The sequence below is a fragment of the Lepisosteus oculatus genome, chromosome 6, assembly GCF_040954835.1.
Source record: "Lepisosteus oculatus isolate fLepOcu1 chromosome 6, fLepOcu1.hap2, whole genome shotgun sequence".
Classification (NCBI taxonomy): Eukaryota; Metazoa; Chordata; class Actinopteri; order Semionotiformes; family Lepisosteidae; genus Lepisosteus; species Lepisosteus oculatus.
In genome coordinates, this window is record NC_090701.1 from 28,274,649 (window position 1) to 28,294,539 (window position 19,891).

General features: G+C 39.1%; 1 protein-coding gene across 2 annotated transcripts in view; it reads left to right on the forward strand.

The window, feature by feature from the left end:
* Window positions 1–272: 272 nt before the first annotated feature.
* kcnh2b (potassium voltage-gated channel, subfamily H (eag-related), member 2b) overlaps window positions 273–19,891 on the forward strand; it is a 273,796-nt gene continuing 254,177 nt past the window's right edge. For both annotated transcript variants that reach the window (XM_015354320.2, XM_006634218.3), the window contains exons 1-2: window positions 273–1,600; window positions 11,667–11,897. In XM_015354320.2, coding sequence (XP_015209806.1) covers window positions 1,525–1,600; window positions 11,667–11,897 — 307 coding nt within the window. In that variant the 5' untranslated portion in view covers window positions 273–1,524. The remainder of the gene's footprint in view (window positions 1,601–11,666; window positions 11,898–19,891) is intronic.

The following is a 19,891-nucleotide window of genomic DNA, read 5'->3' on the forward strand; positions in this document are numbered from 1 at the left end:
ACTCTTTATGCGAGACCGGGTAAGGGAGAAGGGAGAAAGAGAAAGAAAGAAAGAGCGAGAGAGGGAGGAGCGCGGAGAAGAGAGAAGCGTCAAAACAGCAAGCTGGAACATCTCATCCATCAGGGCGCTTCCCGGAGAGCCGAGTGTCTGCGCTCGTGACTAAATAAGGGAGTTGTGCAAGCTGCCTCTCATTCTGGGCCATTGAGCAGTGCAGAGTCCCCTTTTCATTCACAGAGACTGGACCGCGTTAGAGGGGAAGCCCGTTTCACAGCTGCTTGATTTAGAAGAGTAAGGACCGAGGATTTTTTTAGAGGATCTTAATAGTGCAGGGAGAAAGACAAAGGTGATTGTGTTGGTAAATCGCAAACAATACGTGAAATGAGGAGAAGGCAAGCGGAATGCAGCGGGGTTAGAATGATAGAGCATTTCAGCCGCGACCCCTCCGAGCAGTGACTTTGAAAGCACCTTTTCAGTCTTGGACACATCTATCAGAGTGTCTGCTATAAGACGCGCTCAGCACTAATCTAGCCTTCTTCATAAATGGAAGAACATGTTAAGTGAAACACCCCTCAATGCACAGGAATGCGAATACTGTAATACATAAATAAAACGCCATTGTATTAACGAAACGTCATCTGTGCAATTTTGGTAAATAGCCTGCGTTAGAAAGCGGCATACAGTATATCCAAGCTTTACAAGAATGGATATCGGTAAACCCTGTGTTGTTTTCATCTTTCTTTTATCAATTATGCATGAGACTTAGACATGACACTACATAGAACAGCACGTGGTATTCAAAAGGGAGAGCACCTGCAAAGTGTGAGCGGGGCTGCATCACCTGAGAGCGCAAGGTGCACCTGTGCGGGACAAGCAGCCTGCTTTGGTACGCGGAAAGGAAGGCGTTAAAGAGGTGAAGCTGCTGCAACCAAGCCGAGATCATCTGGGTAGAGCAGCATGCCGAGTTCCAAGCGCTGCACACCCTGGCTATTAATCCTGTAAGGAGCCAATTCGGAGAGCGGCTGCTCTCGCCGGGGAGTGGGTGTTGAGAGGAGAGAGCAGCTGAGAAGCAGGCGCCGGGACAAAGGGAAGGGACAACAATGAGATGTAGATTGCACCCCGACAGGCCGCCGCACCACTCCTCTGCCAAACCCGTTCTCTCATTCTGGAAAACTATAGATTCTTCTGTCTTCAAACATCACCAAACAGCCGCGTACTGACCATAAACAGGAGCTCCTAAACAATTTCACATCTCTCACTGAAGAAGTAAACAAGAAGCGCAGTTCTCCCTCTTCCTGGAAATAGCTTCATTCTCCGTCTGCCCCTCAGAGAGAGTTGCATCGAGCTCAAGGGCTCAGTCCGCTGTTCGATTGAATTGCGTGGAACTTTGTTTCTTTGTAAAGTGAGTCGCTGTGCGGCTGCAGCTACCCCCATGTGAAGAGGTGGCTGGGACATCGTGAGGCGGCACCTTGGCACCGTCCAGCTGGTGTAGGGGGACACCCTCTAACTCTGGGCAGCACTGCCAGGATGCCGGTCCGAAGGGGGCACGTGGCGCCGCAGAACACCTTTCTGGACACCATCATCCGAAAATTTGAGGGACAGAGTGAGATGATTATTATTATTATTATTATTATTATTATTATTATTATTATTATTATTATTATTATTATTGTTTCCACCTCAACCATAGTTTCTGATAATATTTAGGAAAAGTTTACTTATTCAAATAGACCTTATATAAAATGTGCACCAGAAGAAAAACAAATCAACATGGCTATATTATTTGCTAAAGTAACTGTATAATATTATTACTTGTACTGGCTACTATTTCTAGTTATAAGGGCAAGTTATATAGTAGTAACTATATATTAGCCTTCAGACTTTGGTGCTACCTGGGGAGCAAGGAGGGGAGCTGGGACTGTAGACACTCAGTTGGAACAGGCAAGAGATTGGGGTGAGATTAGGGGTTTGCCAGACTGAAATACACCTGCTTCAACAACAGATAGCACAGATAGGTATTACAAAGGTCAGAGGGGAACTTTAAAGTCTACAAATGGTAATGCATGTGTAATCGGGAGGTTAGATTTCTTCAGCGGAATGAAACATTCAGAGCTTGATAACAGTTGTAGTAACAGATCTTGAACAAGCTGGACTAAGCACATTTACTGTATTTCACAAAGACAGGATTACAGAACCTGATTTTTTTTTGGTTCCCTAGAAATTGTCAGCTCCAGATGTAGCCTGCTAAATTGTACCCCTTAAACACTGTGGCAACATTTATCAGTACATTACTGCATATCTTAAAATAATATCAACAACTTATACTAACACTTGTGACCATATTGAAAGCAGAAGTGTTACTTTAAAAAACTCTCTTCTTGTTTTGTTTAATAATTTATAATTTCTAGTGTATGAATGCAGTAGAATCAGAGCTGGCTTGGTATTTTGATAATGGCAGAAATGTCTTTGAATCTATTCTGAAAACATACTGGTCATTTTGAAACAGGTTTTCAGCACCAGGTCCTAAATAACCTTGATGAGCTCAGTGGTCCAGACTTGCTACTGTGTCTGCAGATGCCCTCACTGCCGTATGTTTAATGCTGGAATCAGTGTACAGAAGAACTGCCAACACAAAAAGTCCTTTAGGATTTGAGCAAATATCCTTCTGGACTCTTACAATAAATTCCCTGAAAAGCTCATACAGGAGCATACAGGAGCAACTTCACAGAAAAAACAAAGAAATCCTTTGCTCTGGAGTCCATAAAGATTCAGTCTCCCGAATCTTGCAGGATACCTGCATGTTACACAGGATTTTGCCAAAAGTCAGGCAGGTGGGAGAGTGAGTTTTAGACTGTTCACTCACACTGACACAAGTACAGTATTTTCATTCAATTGAAACCTTTTTACAAAGACATGAACAAAGGTTATTATAATTGATCACTGTTATATTCAACTCAAATATCTCATTTTAGTTCTTTAGTGCTAGTTTACCATTATTTTTTTAAAAATGTATTTATTGTATTGTTATTATCTTATGCTGTTATATAAAAATGTAAATATATATGTTTTGGAAGTTTCAAATACATTATTCATTTAACATTTGACTGTTTAGGACACTTACTAAAAAACAAAATGCAAAAATATAATATAAATCATTACATATATATATATATTGTATTGTTATGCTGGTGCCAACTTTAATTTAAAATATTTTAATCATAATGTCCAGTGTTAGACAATATTAGTTTCAGTGCAAAGACTGAACTTAGTTTGATTGTAGAGGATTCAAAGAGGATACTAGTAAAAAAAATGATTTTTAAAAAAATATTAAATATATTTTTAATATTTAACTATTTATTGATCTTTAAAGAAAAAAATGGTTGAGAACTTTCTGTTATGATAGGCAGTCCATTTGGCTGTATTTTTCTGATTTTGCATTAATGAATGATGTTTGGGTGGTACATCCTAACAGACAGTATCTGTGTGAGCAGGTTTGAATCCCATACTAGATTTTGGTGGGAATAGCTTTATATCGCAAAGGAACAAGTACAGGTTTATTCCATGCTGAATAGAGAAGAAAAGAAACACAACTTTTCGACTGTGGAGCCTTCAGGCTGCTCCAAAGAAATGTTGTGTTTCTTGTCTTCTCTTTTCAGCATAGAATAAACCTATACGTGTTCCTTTGCAGCCTACATACTGTATGCTAACACAGCTATGTCTGTACTTGAATAGCTTTATACCTGTTATTTAATTAAGAAATTGCATTTCATTATAGCACTCAAGACCTGAAGCATAGTTACAACACCAGTGGTGGGTAAGGTTCATTTGTTAAACAGTGTTAAAGATTTTGGTAACTATATACAGTATACCATCTGCCATATTTGCCATTATGAGTTTGAGCTGCTGCAGTTATTGACAGTATCCTGGTTCTTTATTTTTTCAAGCAAAACTAACAACTACAGAATAACTGCTCAGGTAGATACATCAACAAACACAAGATAATCCAGTTACACTAAGTTAGTTATTACAAGTGCTATTTTTCTACTCTTGTGAAAAATACCCATGTTTTTCACAAAAAAGACAATAAAGGTGGATAATATTGAAATCAGCCAAATGACAGTTTACTTGTTTTTCAGTCAAATTGAGTCAATCTTGTCAGGAACCTTAAATTTCAGCTGATAATGTTTAGTGTTAAACTAAACACTAGGTTGGAAAATACAGTAATGTGTAAGATGGGCCAGGCCCAGTTCACACCTGGCATCTGGTTTTGTAGCTTCTTTTAAGGAATAGTGTCTCAGAGAACTTTACATGTTACTTCATTAACAAAATACAAGCGAACACAACATTTAATATAGCAAACAAAAACTGATGTGTGTTAACCCTCCCTGTCTGGGATCAGAGCGGAGGTCACAGAATCTGCAGCATAATTTGCATTCTAGGACAAACCCATAAGAATAGAGCTCTGGAATGGGCGGAAGCTGAGGCTGAGGTTTGTATGAAATTCAAACTTAATGGTTTCCTTTATGGCAGAATCCAACACATCAACGCAACAAAACGGCCATCACCAGAAAATTATATTTTCTTTTGAGAACATAACCTATAAGAAACTACGATGAAAATATTATAAAAGGTGGTTACTTTGCATAATTTTAGTGAAACTACATAAATGATCAATTATTTCTGATAAATATATTGATAGGCCACAGAACACATTTAATTGGTAATCTCTGCTGGACACTTTTCCTCAGTGTAAACTTTAGTCCTGTAAGTAGTCAGGCGTATTTTGAGACATTATTATAGTCATCTTTATTTTTATAAAATACATGCATTGCTTGTATGTGCCAAAAACAGCAAATGCGAAGATGCAAGAAAAGGTTGTGGTCTCCGTTAATCTCCAGAAAAAAACAACTTTTCTTTTGAAACAATCAGTCATATGGAAGGGGCCTTGAACTTTTATTTAAAAAACCGCATTGGATTGTGTAGAAACCTTTTTACAAAGATGAAAAATAGGACAGATAAGAGCAAAGATCACTTTTAAAATTCACTTTGAAGGGAAATCACAGCTCTCCGAAAACAAAGAAAATCAATATAACGGCTGAGACCGTCTGTGAACAGAAATGTACTCCAAAAGCAGCCATGTATAAAAGAAGCATTTCATTATTTCTAAAATACATTCATAATCATTATATAAAGATATCATTTGAAATTTTCAACTCCACAAAGATAAAAAAAGTGTCCATTATGATAGTTAAGATTCACATCATGTGTATATTTGCAGTATAACAAATACATTTTCAAATGTACGAAATGTAAACGTGTATCTTATCACAGCTAATATCTACTTTGCACTTGAGAGATGTGATTCAGCTGAACTGGCAGTTCCACACTACCGCAAAGCTCCCTCTATAGTGGGATGATGCTATCATAAAGTGTAATTTAAATGATGTGATAAATATTAGAAGAGGTAAATATTAAAAAGTCCCACATGCTGACATTTAGAACATAACTCCTTCGTGGGGCTCTGCGAAGACATTGCTCTGTGATCTGACATCAATGAGTGACTAAGGGATCAGGCCTGGATCAACAAGGGTGTGGGTTGTGTCATTTTAGATTGTGACTGATGGGGAAGGCCATGCTGTATTTCGGCATTGCGATTCTTAATCCTACTTAAGACCAGGAGAATGAAGATGGCTGTTCTTTGATTCCCCTCACCTGGTTGTTGTTGGCCTCCAGGGGATAATTTGGTTAACAAATGAGGAGAATCTGTACATGTTCAAATGCCCTTTATTTGCTGTGTGTGCCTTCTGTGTGTCAGCTCATTGAAGTAAATATGCTGAAGTTCAGACGTGTACCAATAAAGACACACATTCATAGATCTGTGTGGCGTAAATATAAGCATTCTGCCAAAGTGGGATCTGTCTCAGAGTCTGTGTTGCTTCACACTTGTTTCTCCTAAGTGTCATCCTTGCTCCTGGGCTTGTTTGCTGCTGTGGTGTGTGTTGCAGCAGGTGCTGTTTTGCCCAGACTGAGTGTGTCTGTGTATCTTTGCTGAGTTGGTGGAACTGCAGGGACTGGGTGCTGTGCTTGACCGGGCTCAGTGTAGGACAGCCGACAGGCCCATCACAGCAGTGTGGGGGTTGCTGTGATTCAATTGCTGTGTTTGGTTTGTAGCTGCAGCCAGTTTTTACAGGATTTTTTGTATCATTTGTAGATGACTTTTTACAGCTATTCAAGATTTTGAAATATAAGAAAAAATCTTAATGTCACCAATGTTTTGAGGGTAGAGATCTATATTTCACGGCAATAGAATGAGTGTCTTTTTGTGTTCTCTGGCATTCTCTCAAAGAAGGGGGCAGTGTACTCTTATTGTGCCTTGACAGCAAATATAAGTGGGGCCATTTTAGTTAGATGTACTGGATCTCCTCTCTGTACTGTGTAATGTTTAGTGATGTGGTCTACATAATGTTTTCTGCCACTTGTTAGTCTGGGGCTAGCTGTCATACAGGTGTGCTCTTTTAATATGTACAATTATTACCAATATTCAATAAATTACATAAAAACATAATATTATTGAAGCAGTGTGTAATTGGGCTGCATTATAGCATAATAAAGAGACAGCATAAATATCATAATCATTTTTTGACTACTGATTTTGTAACAATGTAGTAAAAGCTAACTAGATTCTGTCCTAGCTGGTGTTTTGCAGTGGTTCCAGCCCTGGTTCTGTGTCTTCTAGGTTTTGCTTTAGTTCTTGAGTTCTTAACAGCAGCTTTTAAATGGTTGAATGGGATTGTTAAGAAGCTGACAAGAGATTATAAAGGCATATGATAGAACATCAAGTCAGAATGAAAACTTTTTGTCAGCACGTTGTTAGTTAGTGATGTGCTCTGTGTTGCGCTGTATATTGAGTTATGCAGTGCATTCTTTGTGTTGCGTGGCCGGACCCACTCCATCTCCCAGTTCTGCCCTGGCCCTTATTCCTACAGTCAGCAACAGCTGCTAACAGCCGTTTGTCAGTTGGGTCTTGGCTGGGGGGGGTGGGAGGTTGCTGTAGCTATGCACTGCTGCAGGATGGGTGTTCAGACATCGGGTTTATAGTGCCTGTATTTGATTTTGGTTCGTTTCATAAGGTCTAAAGCTGACAGGATACTTATCAAGTTTTCACTACATACAATTTAGTGAAAATTCCTCATCTGTGGAGAAAATAAATACATATGTGCTGTATACACAGTATATTACAAAACATGTTCTCTTGCTTGTTGTGCACATTTAAAGTTGTTTTGAATCAAAAGCTTTGAAAATCACTCCACAGCAGTCCTGGTGCAAACTGTTATCTGCTGTTTTATTAAGAGGTAAACCTCCTGATTTTGGAGAACTGAATGTGACAATGAATATTGCACTTAACACTTTTGCATAGATCTGTTTGAATTCGATTAAATTCTGTATAGATGAAATGCGTAATTTAGCACAAAAACTAAAATATTTTTGATTTTTCATACATGTTCCATTCTCATCCCCAATCAATTAGGAAGTCATTTAATATTTACTGTGCATGGAAACATTATGGAGAGCAGTATCTCAGTATATTATAACAGCCATTGACCTCACATTTAATTTGATTTCTGATATTTAAAATGGCTAAAGCACAATTAAAGCCAACAGTCATAGGGACCTAAGACTGTATGTTATTCATATACTTAATATTTTGCACAGAGAATGGTGTTTGTCCTGACAGCTGCTGCAGGATGTTCATCATAATTGTGCTGTGGTCTGCTGGTGACATACTGTATACTAGAGGTTCCCCTGGAAAATTTGCATGATTGCTTCATGTTAGTAAAGCTCTCTGCAAGCTCCACCAGCACACCCTCCCCTGAGTAAACAAACCCTCTCAGGCACCAGGGATCCCGCAAACACCTGCCAAGAGCCTCCCCAACCTCCTTCGTGCCTAGTCATTTCCACAGCTGTGCTTTACAGGAGTCCCTGCTCCTCAGTCCAGGCAGGCCCTCTGCTACCACAGCTGCTTTTCAGTTCCATAGTCCTCACTGTTTGGCAATTCATGCCTTTTACCTCACCAAGCAGGTGGATACTGTAAATATTTTTGCTTGCAACACATGGGCTATGAAAGAGCAGCTGAGTGCTCTGTGTGGGAAGACAGCAGTGTTTTTATAGTCTTAAACTGACCTCCTTCAGATCATGAGTCCCAGTGCATCAGGGAGAGAGAAGACACAAACTGTCTTCCTATTAGCTACAAAGGAACAAGTAATAGGTGAACAAAAAGAAGCTGAACAAAAAGAAGAAAGAGAACACAACGTTTCGGCCATGGAGGCTTCTTCAGGTGTGAGAGAGACAAGGCAGTAAGCAAAGGTAATGTAGTGGGAGAACAAAGGTTGGGAGGGAGGAGTGAGAGGCGGGAGCAGGGGACAGAAAGAGAGGCCAATCAAGAGGTGTAAAGTCAGAATGGGTGCAGAGAGGTGTGAAATGAAACTATGCCTTCCTATTAGCTAGATGTCTTAAGAGGACCAGGTCCATTCTCAAGAACCCCAGTCATCCCAGTCACAAACTGTTTTCTCTCCTTCTGTCCGTAAATGGTACCGAAGCATTCGGTACTTTAAATACCAACAGATTACGGAACAGCTTCTATCTCTAGGCAATAAGACTGCTCAACAGCCAACCTGCAACTCACCCATAATGGCTACATGGACATACAGTTTTAATTGAATTCGGCATACTGCACTACTTGGACATAATATATTGCATTCACCATGGACACATAGCAGCTCTATTCATATTGAGTTTTGTCTGAGTTTATTTTATTCAATATCTATTATTTTGTAACCTTAATTTTGTGATTTTTACCCCCCCCCCCCCCGGTGAGTTTGCAGAAAAGACATTTCATTGCCAGCAACTACTGCTGCATGCTGTATTGTTGTCATAGCTGCAGAGATGGGCAGCTTTCCTATATACCTGCTTTCTTCTCGAAATTATCTGCCTTTACCCCTGTTGCGCCAATAACTCTTTCTGTTTAACTCAAGTTTGCAGCGCTGATGTCACGTACTGTACCGATGGATTGTGTTTAGTCTGGTGAAAGCAGAACACATTTCGATGTCTTAGACATGCTGGTTTTAGCTGAAATAATAGGTGAAGTGATAATTTAATATACTCACCACTGAATTCAACATTACACAGCTGCTATAATTGCTTTTTTGTGTCCATCACTTTAAAAGAAACATCACTTATAAATGCAGCAAATTCACAAGTTATTGTCAGGTTACGTAAATCAAAACTGTTTTATAATGAGTTAGGCGGGAGAAGTGGGAGCTTCCCCTCTTCCTTTATTATTCAATTATCTCACCCCCTATTTAAACCGTAAGCACACACACAGGTTTTTAGTTTCCTGTTCCTCCCTTTGCTTTCACGTTCCCTCCTTGGGGGTAAGTGAAACTCACTTTCCCGACCTCAGGTTTACAGCGCCACCTTGATCCCTCTTTGGGAGTCACATTGGACTCCCAGCTACACAGTTTTCAGCAGCTCTCACCTACTAATTCTCTTTTTCTCTATCCCCTGAGGGCCCAGCTCCTAGTCGTGAGGCAGTGCCTCTCAAATCGTATCTCAGTGAATCAGGGGAGTCTTCCTCTTCCTTTTTATCTCAGTGAATCAGTGTCTTCCTCTTTCTTCTCTAACTCTGAGGGCTCAGCTCCCAGTCGTGAGGCAGGACCTCTTAAAGCGACTCTCAATGAATCAGGGGAATCTTCCTCTTCCTTTTTTGTCTTCTGAGGGCTCAGCTCCCAGTCATGAGACAGTGCCTCTCAGAGCGACTCTCAGCGAGTCAGGGGAGTCTTCCTCTTCCTCTTTTACCCCTGAGAGCCCAGCTCCCACAGTGCCTCTGAAGCGACTCTCAGTGACTCAGGGGTGTTTATGCTTTCAGGCCCTGAAGGCTGCCAAGCCAGATCCGTTGGGTTCCAGTGCAGTCCAGGCATCCCTTTTCTATACATTACTTATCCCTGCTTCTATCCTTGAAACATGCTAGCATTTTATTTAACATTTAGGCATAGGTTAATGCTGATTAGTTTTGTTAATAAGTGGGTTAATCAACAGGGAGTCTACTGTGAAAAATATGTACTTGTTGAATGGTCTTTGAGCTTTAGATGCCACATGTTATCCCAGATCATCCTACTAATGGCAAAAGGGACTCCAGTCCAGCAAATAAAGCATCCATGACATACTGCAATTAACATTGGCAGAAAAGTATGCAGAAGTTGCACCAGAAGTATGAGGACAAGCAGTTTTGTGCTGGAGGGTTATTCAAAGATAAACCTGCAATAAAGTTTATTCCATGCTGAAAAGAGAAGAACACTATGCAATCAGGTTGCACCAATCACTACAATAGTAGCAACTAGACACTCCCGTCTAGACCATCAGAGTTGCACCTCCCCATCGACTGGGCTGTTGTACCCAACTATTTGTACATATTTACAATACACACACTGACATCCATTGCTGCAAACTACACAAAACTTTAATCTATTGCTAAAGAGAACTTCACACTGCTGCTGCTGATGAGTCTGTCTCAGGTGTTGCTCCAACATAACTAAGCAGTTGGTAATAGTCATTCTCTTGATAACCTTTATGTGTGTTTTTTATGAGGTTTGACATTCAACAGCTAACAGTAAATCGCCTCTTACCCTTTTCCCAATCGCCTCTCCCACTAATGCAGTGATTTACAGTAGTATGTTTTCAACAGTCAAAACCACTCACGTGTCTTGCTGTCAGTTGTTAATAATCAGTTTTTATTAATTGTGTCAAATTGACACTTAAATATGTATTCACTATCTAAAATATAAAAGGGGCATCACTGGCTTTGGTGTGCCCAAATTTTTAGAATTGTACACTTGAAAATACAAACGAAGTAGGGATTTGTGAATGTGTAATCCTTATATTCTGTAGGGTTTTCCAGTGTAAAAACTCAGCTTCGTGGAGGTGAAAGAACTTTTTTCTTTGCCTTAGTTTCAATGATTTGAGTGCATATTTCTGAAGTGTCCATGTGTGTACCCTGCAAAGAAATGTATATTCATCCAGTGTGTAGTCCTGCCTTTCTCTCTTTGCTTACAAAATAGGCTCTGAGTCACCAAGAATAGGTGACTTTCTGATAACTAATTGATGGCTAAGAATGGTCATTTTTCTCAATGGAAAACCACCTGGAGATGGCTGTGATTATTTACAAATCTAAAGAACTGGTATTTAAAAAAGATTCCCTTCAGCAACACCATGATGTTAAAAAGAAGCTGGTTTTTGAGATTGCCTTTCTAATGACTTCCAATTTCCATTAAAAGATTTAGCTCACATTAAACGACTTGCCCCAAGTTATTGTCTCATAATTCAACATGCCCATGAAAAATGTAAAATTTGATAAATGGGAAAGACGAAAGACAAGTGATGCATCTTAATTTATGTGATTTCCTTTTGTCATAAAATGAGATATAAATGAGGAGAGAGTTTGGATTGCTAATATGAACCTGGTTAAAGTAACGTGTATTAGAAATAGGGGAAAGATCTGTCTCAGACTCAGCTACAGTCTGCAGTGCCAGGCAGAGAGGAGGAGGTAAAGGGGAAGGATGGGTTAACTGAGGACCTGGCTCATTGCCCCTGCTGTTTTTTTTATTTTCCCACAGGTCGGAAGTTCATCATCGCCAATGCCCGGGTGGAAAACTGCGCCATCATCTTTTGTAATGATGGCTTCTGTGGCATGTGTGGCTACACGCGTGCCGAGATCATGCAGAAGTCATGCACATGTGAATTCCTGTATGGCCCGCACACCAAGAAGATGGCCATCGCACAGATGGCACAGGCTCTGCTGGGATCTGAGGAGCGGAAGGTGGAGATTGCCTTCTACAGGAAGGATGGTAGGACTAAAGGATGTTATTGGTCTCACGCTTGGTTTCCTGACAGGGCCAGACAACACTGAAAGCCCTATTCAGGATACATGCATCACTACATTTAGACCCGTTTTCTCTTAACAAGATGTGAACACTATGGTACAGGACAGTTAAGCAGATATTGTACTATGAAAGTTAAGTCTTTTGAAATGTTTCTTTTGGACTTTCTAATGTTTGCGTTTTTTCTGTGTTATTTTCAAGCAACGTGCAAAAGTATATGTGTTGGGAAATAATAGATAAATAGAATCTCTGAGGTTTCCACTCTGGCCAGTAAGCTCTCTATCCTAACTGCTCTACCTTCACAATTTGTTTCCAGAACATAAAAGCACTTATAAAAGCAAAAAAGCAAGAGAATATGGGAAAATGAATTGTCTTTTGTTTCGAAGGGCTTGTTGCTGATAGTTTGCTTGGAATGGGGGAAAGAGTACTCTGTATAGACAGAGTCCCTGGAGAAACAACTGTCTGATTGCAGGCCAGGTTAACCTCAGACTCTGACCCTTCTATACACTTGCACTGTAGCACAGGACATCTCTTCAAGATGGGCTTTCACTTAGAAAACTTCTCTGGCAAAATATGGCAGTATCACAGTTAATTGTATTCAGTTAAGTTATAATAGGAAATGACAGTGAAATATCTAAGAAACCAGGTAAACATTTGACAAATTCTATTGAACAAATATAACAAAAGCATACTTTACCATGAATATTTAGAAAGTACACTTATCTATTTTGTCTTTGTAGTCAAGAGGCAAATCCTAAAAAGAGATAATATAAGGGCTACTTGTAGAAGAAAGATGGATATGGTTGTGAGCAATGTGAGCTGTATTTCTCTCTGCTCATTGTCTGTTCTTAGGATCCTGACATTTTGCAATACTGCAGAGAAGAGCACGATATTATCTTTACAGTCACATCTGCTTCTTTCTTTTATTCCAACTCATGTATAATAATAGTATTTTATAAATAGCCTTTCCAAACCATACACTAGTTTTTGAAAAGCACTATATAAATGTACTGTAATTAATTAGTGACTTGTGTTGATAAACCTACAGTAGAAGATTATTCTTCTGAGTGTCAGGTTTTGACAGGGTTGGTTTCAGTAATGATTTGCTATTTTGCCTGCAAAAACCAGCCCTTGGTAATTCACTATTCACTAAAAAGGGCAAGAAGTAAGTTTGCATATATCCTTTGGCACTTGACCTCTATTTCTATTTTCAACTGAATAATTAGAGACTTCTATAATGGTGATAGTTAATGCTCAGCTATGACCAACAATTTCTCTCAGTTCTTTCAGCAAAATTGTAATCAGCAATCTTGATTCCTGTGTTGCACAAGACAATTTTTCTATCTGCAGCTATAACTTGCAAACACAGGTGATTGCAAATCCATCCTCAGAGAGCCTGGATTTAAGTGCTGTTTACAGACAGTAAATCACAAAGTATGACCAGTTCTTGTTTAAAGCAGGGGGTTTGCCAAGAGCCACAGTATGGTAAGTGCTCACCCACAGTGCACTAGAATCCTATTGTTATGTCAGGAATTGAAGAGCCTGACTGTCCAGAGTCCTCTGCAGGTAACTTTAAGCTATTGCGGTAAATGGAAACTTTGCCCCCTTATTGTTGTTACTAATGCCTTTGATTTTGAGTCTATTTTCTATTTTAATAAACAATATACCTCTCTCCTGGACCCAGAGGTTGAGATTAAATTCTGAAAAAATAATTATACGGTAACTATGTTTTGGACTTTTCACTGCCTGTGATGAAGTGAGCTGTACTATTTATGGAATGTACGTTAGATGAGTTGAAAAGGGCGTGGAAACAAAACTGAATGCAGTTCTTTTTTTTTTTTGGTGCATATTACCATGACAGATAATATCTGCATTATGACTCAAAGTTGGCTTCCTCAGAGTAAGCCAAGTGCAGAATTTGAGGTGCCTGGCTCATTTTAAAACAGTCTGCATTTAGAAGCTGCAGTAAGCTGATTTTTGCAATCAGAGCCTTACTGAAGGAGAGTCTGCAGTGCATGGAATTCAATACATCCCCCATTCCGCTGATGGTGGGTCCTGTTTACAGTACATGTCACTGGTTGCAAGCTCTTATATACTGTACTAAGACAACCAGGAGCTTGATCTTTGAGATTTGTTACTACTATTAAATTTAATTTGTATCTATTAGTATTTAGACAGACGTGATCAGGTAAAGTTAAAGTAATATTAAGTATTTGAATTCTATGCTTCATCAATAATGCAATTAGTACAATTGTCATGTAAATTTTGAATTGGTCCAAACTGCAATGCAATGGAAGCCTTACTTTTTAACTTCCAGTAACTTCCAGTGCCATAGCTGACTACACTCCCTGGCGATATTTGTCAGCAAGAACACAGAGAAGGATGAAGTGTAAATACACTACTGTCGGCTTTGTCTCAGTCCCCCACCAATCACTACTACGCTGATTCATGGCTTCACTTTAACAATGTTTGTTCTTGTGATATATATCCTTTGAGTCCAGATCAGTAATTGCCTCTGTTTTAATTTGTTTTCTGTGGCATGCATGGTGTCAGGTGTCAATGGCTTCCAGAACAATGAGTAATCAGATTGCAGAAAATGTGCATAATAATGCACACGCAGCAATACAAAGCTGTAATGCTTTACAATGCTGCTGGAAAAAAAACAGAACTTCCTCAATAGGGAAATGCAATGGGAAAGCATAGTGTTATAGTCTGGGCGGCACAATGACTCTTTAATCTTTTAAATGGCAAATCAGGTTTACTGTTTTACTATAAAGCTCCTTTCAATATAATTATTCTGGTTTCCCCCAACACCCTTCTCAGCAAATGTCTGCATCAGGTCCTGCACAAGACCAAACTGCTGTATATTACTGTATTTGTAGCTGTTGTTTTCTGTTTCCGTTGTGGAGCGGCTGGAGTACAAGATAGTGCATACATTAGCTCTGTGTCATGCCAGCTCCTTTTAGTATAGAAAAGCTCTTCATCATCTAACTGTGTAATGTAAATGAGCCCACAAGCAAAGTCACAAAGAGGAACAAGCTCAACTTCATGATGCTACAAGAGCTGCCTATTCAGCCTCTTCTATCCAATATGTAGTGATTGACTGTTTTGAGAGCCAATACGTTATCAGCTGTGGATAACATACATGCCAGTTTGCAGTCATCTGCAAACTGTCTTCAATAATTTGTCAGAAATCTGTGCCAGTGGCCTATAAATAACTCCCCTCATTTCCTTAAGTACTCTTGTGCAGATACCATCTGGATCCAGGGTCTTGTTAGTCTTGAGCTTCCCTCGTACTTATCTTTCACTTGCACTTTTATCTCTGGGTGCATTGAATGGACCAGCTCCTTGTTTTCATTTCCACATTAAAAAAGATGTGCATTCACACAGGCCTTTAGAGCAGTTTCTTTTCAAACACATAGAGTTCAAACACACGCAGATGTGCTTTGCCCATGATGGCAGATTCTGTTGTCATGATTTTTTTACGATGTTTCTGTACATAAAGAAAGTCCAGTTTACACAGCACACAGGCTGTCATCTAATAAAATAAACAAAAGTATTCTAATCTCAGACTTATACCATGTTGTAACAAATCCCTGACAATTGAATTTCCTAATTTTTCCCCAGAATTGTTGCATTAATGATACAAATATCAGGTTTCTACATTAACTGTTTCAGACCTTGGTTGATACTCACCGTACTAGATGGTGATGTCTGCTCTGATTTTACTTTGAGGTCATGTAGCATGCATGTTCTCCATTTTCTTTTTTAATATGAAAATATGGCTGATTATTATTGTTTTCATTTTACACTCTGCATTTTAATTTGCTGTGAACAACTACACTATGAAATCCCATAGAACAAGGATGGTGAATGTTTTCCTCCTACATGTGCCTTGTCAAGCCTCTCACCTGTTGATGGAAGAGCAGGCTCACATTCACCCAAAATGGTGGGCAATGTACCATCCAAGTGCCACTGTTGGAGACTCCTGGTCACAACCTGCTGAGGACATGAACAAGAGCAGGAATTGACAATTCTGATCCCAGAGAGCCAGTGTGTCTTTCCAATTCCAGATGTGCATTCCAGCTTAGTTGGAAATGTAATGTACTGCACTGTACTGGTGCAGCTATCAGCAACATTAACCAGCTCATTATTAACTCACTAGTACAACTTTCACTGCTTCTCACGTTTCTTCATATGCTGATGCTTTGGAGAGACTTTGAAAACCTGCAGACACTCTAGCCCACCTGGTGCAAGATTACCCATCCTGGACTTAAAAGGATAAAATCAAGACTGCAAGGTTCAACCTATATTCCTCACAGAGCCTTTACAGTTTGATCCAAAGTCTGCACCATTTATTGTGGTAGGGATCTATATTTTCCTGGATTGTTGCGCAGTCACATTTACTGGAGTGAACGCTGGCAAGCATGACACCAAACTGATATTGAAGCAGTGCATCCAGAACATACAATGGTCAATGTTTATTTTTCTCATGTATAGAGAGCAACAGAAATGATGAGGTGTGACTATGATTTTTAAGTCAAAAACTTTCTAAGCACTTTCAGTCTGGGAAAATATATCCGATGCACACAATAAAACTCTGCAGAATTGTGAAAGTGTTTTTTTTCAGGAAAATGTTTGAATCATTATTATGTTTTTTGAACTGGCTCACATTAGTGAAATGAGTTGAGACCATCCATATTCCCAAAAGACTTGTGGATGCCTGCTTCATTACCCAATCAATGTGCTCTAGTAAGAGAGGAGCTGGAGTTTTTATGATTGTGGAGAGCACAGTACAAACATTGTAATGAGCTCAGTCTAATAGACCATTAAAGTGGTGGATTCCTGCAGAAAATGTTCATAAGATACAGGAATGAATGTGTAAGCCTGACTGGTTAGAGATATGCGTCTGCTTGAAAAAGAGAGACAACAGCTGGCTGGCATGAAGACTGATGGTTGGTTAATTTTGTTTTTTAAGTGTCTCTTTTACGAACACAGCAGGATGTTCCTGCCCATAAGGAAATGACCTGGTGAAGACACCAGGTAGTTCTCCCATCTCTGTGCCACATTCCCATAACCCTGTAAACCTAAGTGCTGCAGGCATTCTTTCCTCGCTCCTCCTCTTCTTACTGCTTTAGTCTTCACTCTTCTTACTCACTTTGTTGCCTCTCCCTCGTTTCCTCCACCCCCGCTCTTAGCCCACTTTCTCAAATTCTCATGTCTCATTCAAACAACCAACTACAAAACATACTTTGTTTCTCAATTTTACACAAGAAAATCCAATTTGATGTCTAATTTGATTTTGATAATGAAATAATATTCTTTAGAAAGTTTTCAAAAATATTTAATATGTCACGGATAACAATGTGCTTTACAAAAAGCATTCTCCCCCTTTTCTGATGTCCCATTTTATTAAATTGTATATGCATTATTCAAAGGGAATACTTTAATTAAAATGGAATGTTCACATTGAACAATTCTGTGGGTGAAAGAAGTTAAATATCAGCAAAACCCTCAAATACAAACAGATATGCTATCATAAGTCTTTGTGTATAGAAAATGGATTTTCCTATGGAAATAAAAAAGGTCAGAACTAATCTGCTCTTCATGCCAAACAATATTATTTTTTCCACATCACTATGCCTTCATTTGTGTCTTTGTGACTTTGTTTGAAGTAGTTGTGTTAGTGCAGCTGGCCTGTTGGCTTCAGATTGCAGTATTATTGTGGTGTCGCTCAATATTACCACTCAACTTACCTGCTTTGTCAAAATGTTGACTATGGTTGAGTCACACTGCATGAATGTGATACTGTGGACAAAAACCCTTTCTCCAGAATGCAACTTCATCCAAGCATCAATCAATCAATCAAGTTCTGAAATTTATAAAGTAGTCATCTCCGCGCACTGTACAATATATACTAAAATAAATAGATATTAAATAAACTTTCAAAATATACAGTTCTGTGTAGATGGATAATCTATAATTGTTTAATTATAATATTACTCGTTTTCAGTTTGATCATAGTTAAAAGGGGAGTTTTAAAGCAATTTTAAATGCAGTGGTACACTCAATATATTTTTGCAGTCTATCCACACTGGGTGATGGAGCTCTGTGACCCACTGTTCATCAAGAGAACAATGTGCACTCAGCTACTCAGCACTGTAGCTATTTTCTATTGCTGTCTAAGCAGTTAAAATATCAGTCTGACTAAGGTTGTGCTGGAGAATATATTTCAATGCAGTGTTCGCCCACTCACTTACTGTATATTACAATTACTGCAAGTAAGTTTTCTCTAACTGCTAATGTGTTTTATGAGCAAAGATGAAATTGCAATTGAAAGTTCTCGTTTTCTAAGGCTGTGTACAGTGCATACTTGTATGGTTTGGAGATTTAATCATCCATCACTATATAAATGGTACATTCAACAGAACGTGGGATTACTTTCAAAAGATGGCACACGTGACAGTAGAGACTCATCCCTTTGTCCTCTACATGTGGGAATAAGTGTGGGTGAAAACATGTTTTACAATAACAAGGCTTTTTTTTATTGTACAGCAAATGCATAGATTTACAACCTGCAATATCAGAAGATTCAACACTGTTAATTCAGTATTAATTTAAGCACAAACAATTTAGATTAGTGCTGATTACAAGATTCTGTGATTGTTTTGGAACTTCACCTCATGTGCATACACTGTATATACAAATGTAAATTCAGCACAAGATTCCAGTTGGGATCCTTTCTTTATTCTTTTCATTAAGGTTTTTAAGGAGAAGAGGGGCCTGTGGAAGGGATATTCCAGAGCTCTTTTCCTCTTCTCTTGTTACCCAGCTATTCTTTTTAATATTGAAACTAGTGCGGCTGCTGGTTTATTGACCATACTCTGTATTGACAATGACTGTGTTTGCTTCCCTTTGTCAGAAGGAGTTCTGTCTAAATGAGGTATTGATAGTCCCCTTTCATCAGTGAAACTGATAGACACTGAGTTATGAGCTCTTAAATTACAATTGCTTGCTAAGCTACATGATCCCCCTAAGCTTTTCCTTTGGCACTTGTATTATTACATAACCTAAAACACCATGCATCAGACTGTTACAGATGTCCTCCTCACATTGTGCCTATGATACTGGAGAGAAGGGTCAATTGTATTCTGACAGGCAGAGAGGGAGCTCCTTTTTTGTTCCTCAACAATCAGAACAGCTTCACTTCTTATGTTTCTTTCTAAGTTGATTGAAAGCCACTGACACCTTTAAAATTTTCTCAGACAGGTGATGTCTACCAGATAACTGCATTGCATTCTAGCTTCTGGTCCCTCTCTGTCTCCTCCTGATACAGGTAAAAAAACTGAAAGACCACATGTCTTATTCAGCATTTAAAACCATGATATTTTAAGAAAAAGAATGTTAATGTTTATATAACTCTTTAAACCAACATTGAGTACAGGCCCAGAGAACAGATGTAGCTTCTACAGAGGTCACCAACCTGCTCTAGAGGACACAGGCAAGAGGGGTATTAGTGCAAAATGACGCAGGTCTCCTCTTGCCATGACAATCAATCCATTTCTCCCATAGGCCAGTTTCACTTCCTCTCCAGGAAAGAACTATGGACACTTGTTTCCTCTAGACGAGGAGAGTCTCTTGTCTCCCCTCCAGGCCAGGGCCTTTCATTTCTCTGTTCCACAGTCATAATATGATCAATCTTTCCAGCTATTCAAGCACTAGCAGAGTTTTCATTGTGTGAAAGATAGTTTTCCTCCTTTGGTCCTCTGTCAGCAATTTGTTGCTGAGCTTCCTGGGAGAAAGAATATGTTTTTTTATTACTGGTTTTGCTTTTTTGTAGGCTTTCTTAAAGGTCAGAGTTGTCAAGCACACATACTAGAATTTAGTTTGAAACTTTTTTTTCTCGTATAACTGCAACTGGAACTAAACCAACTCCTCCTCTTTTGTTATTTTGACATTTA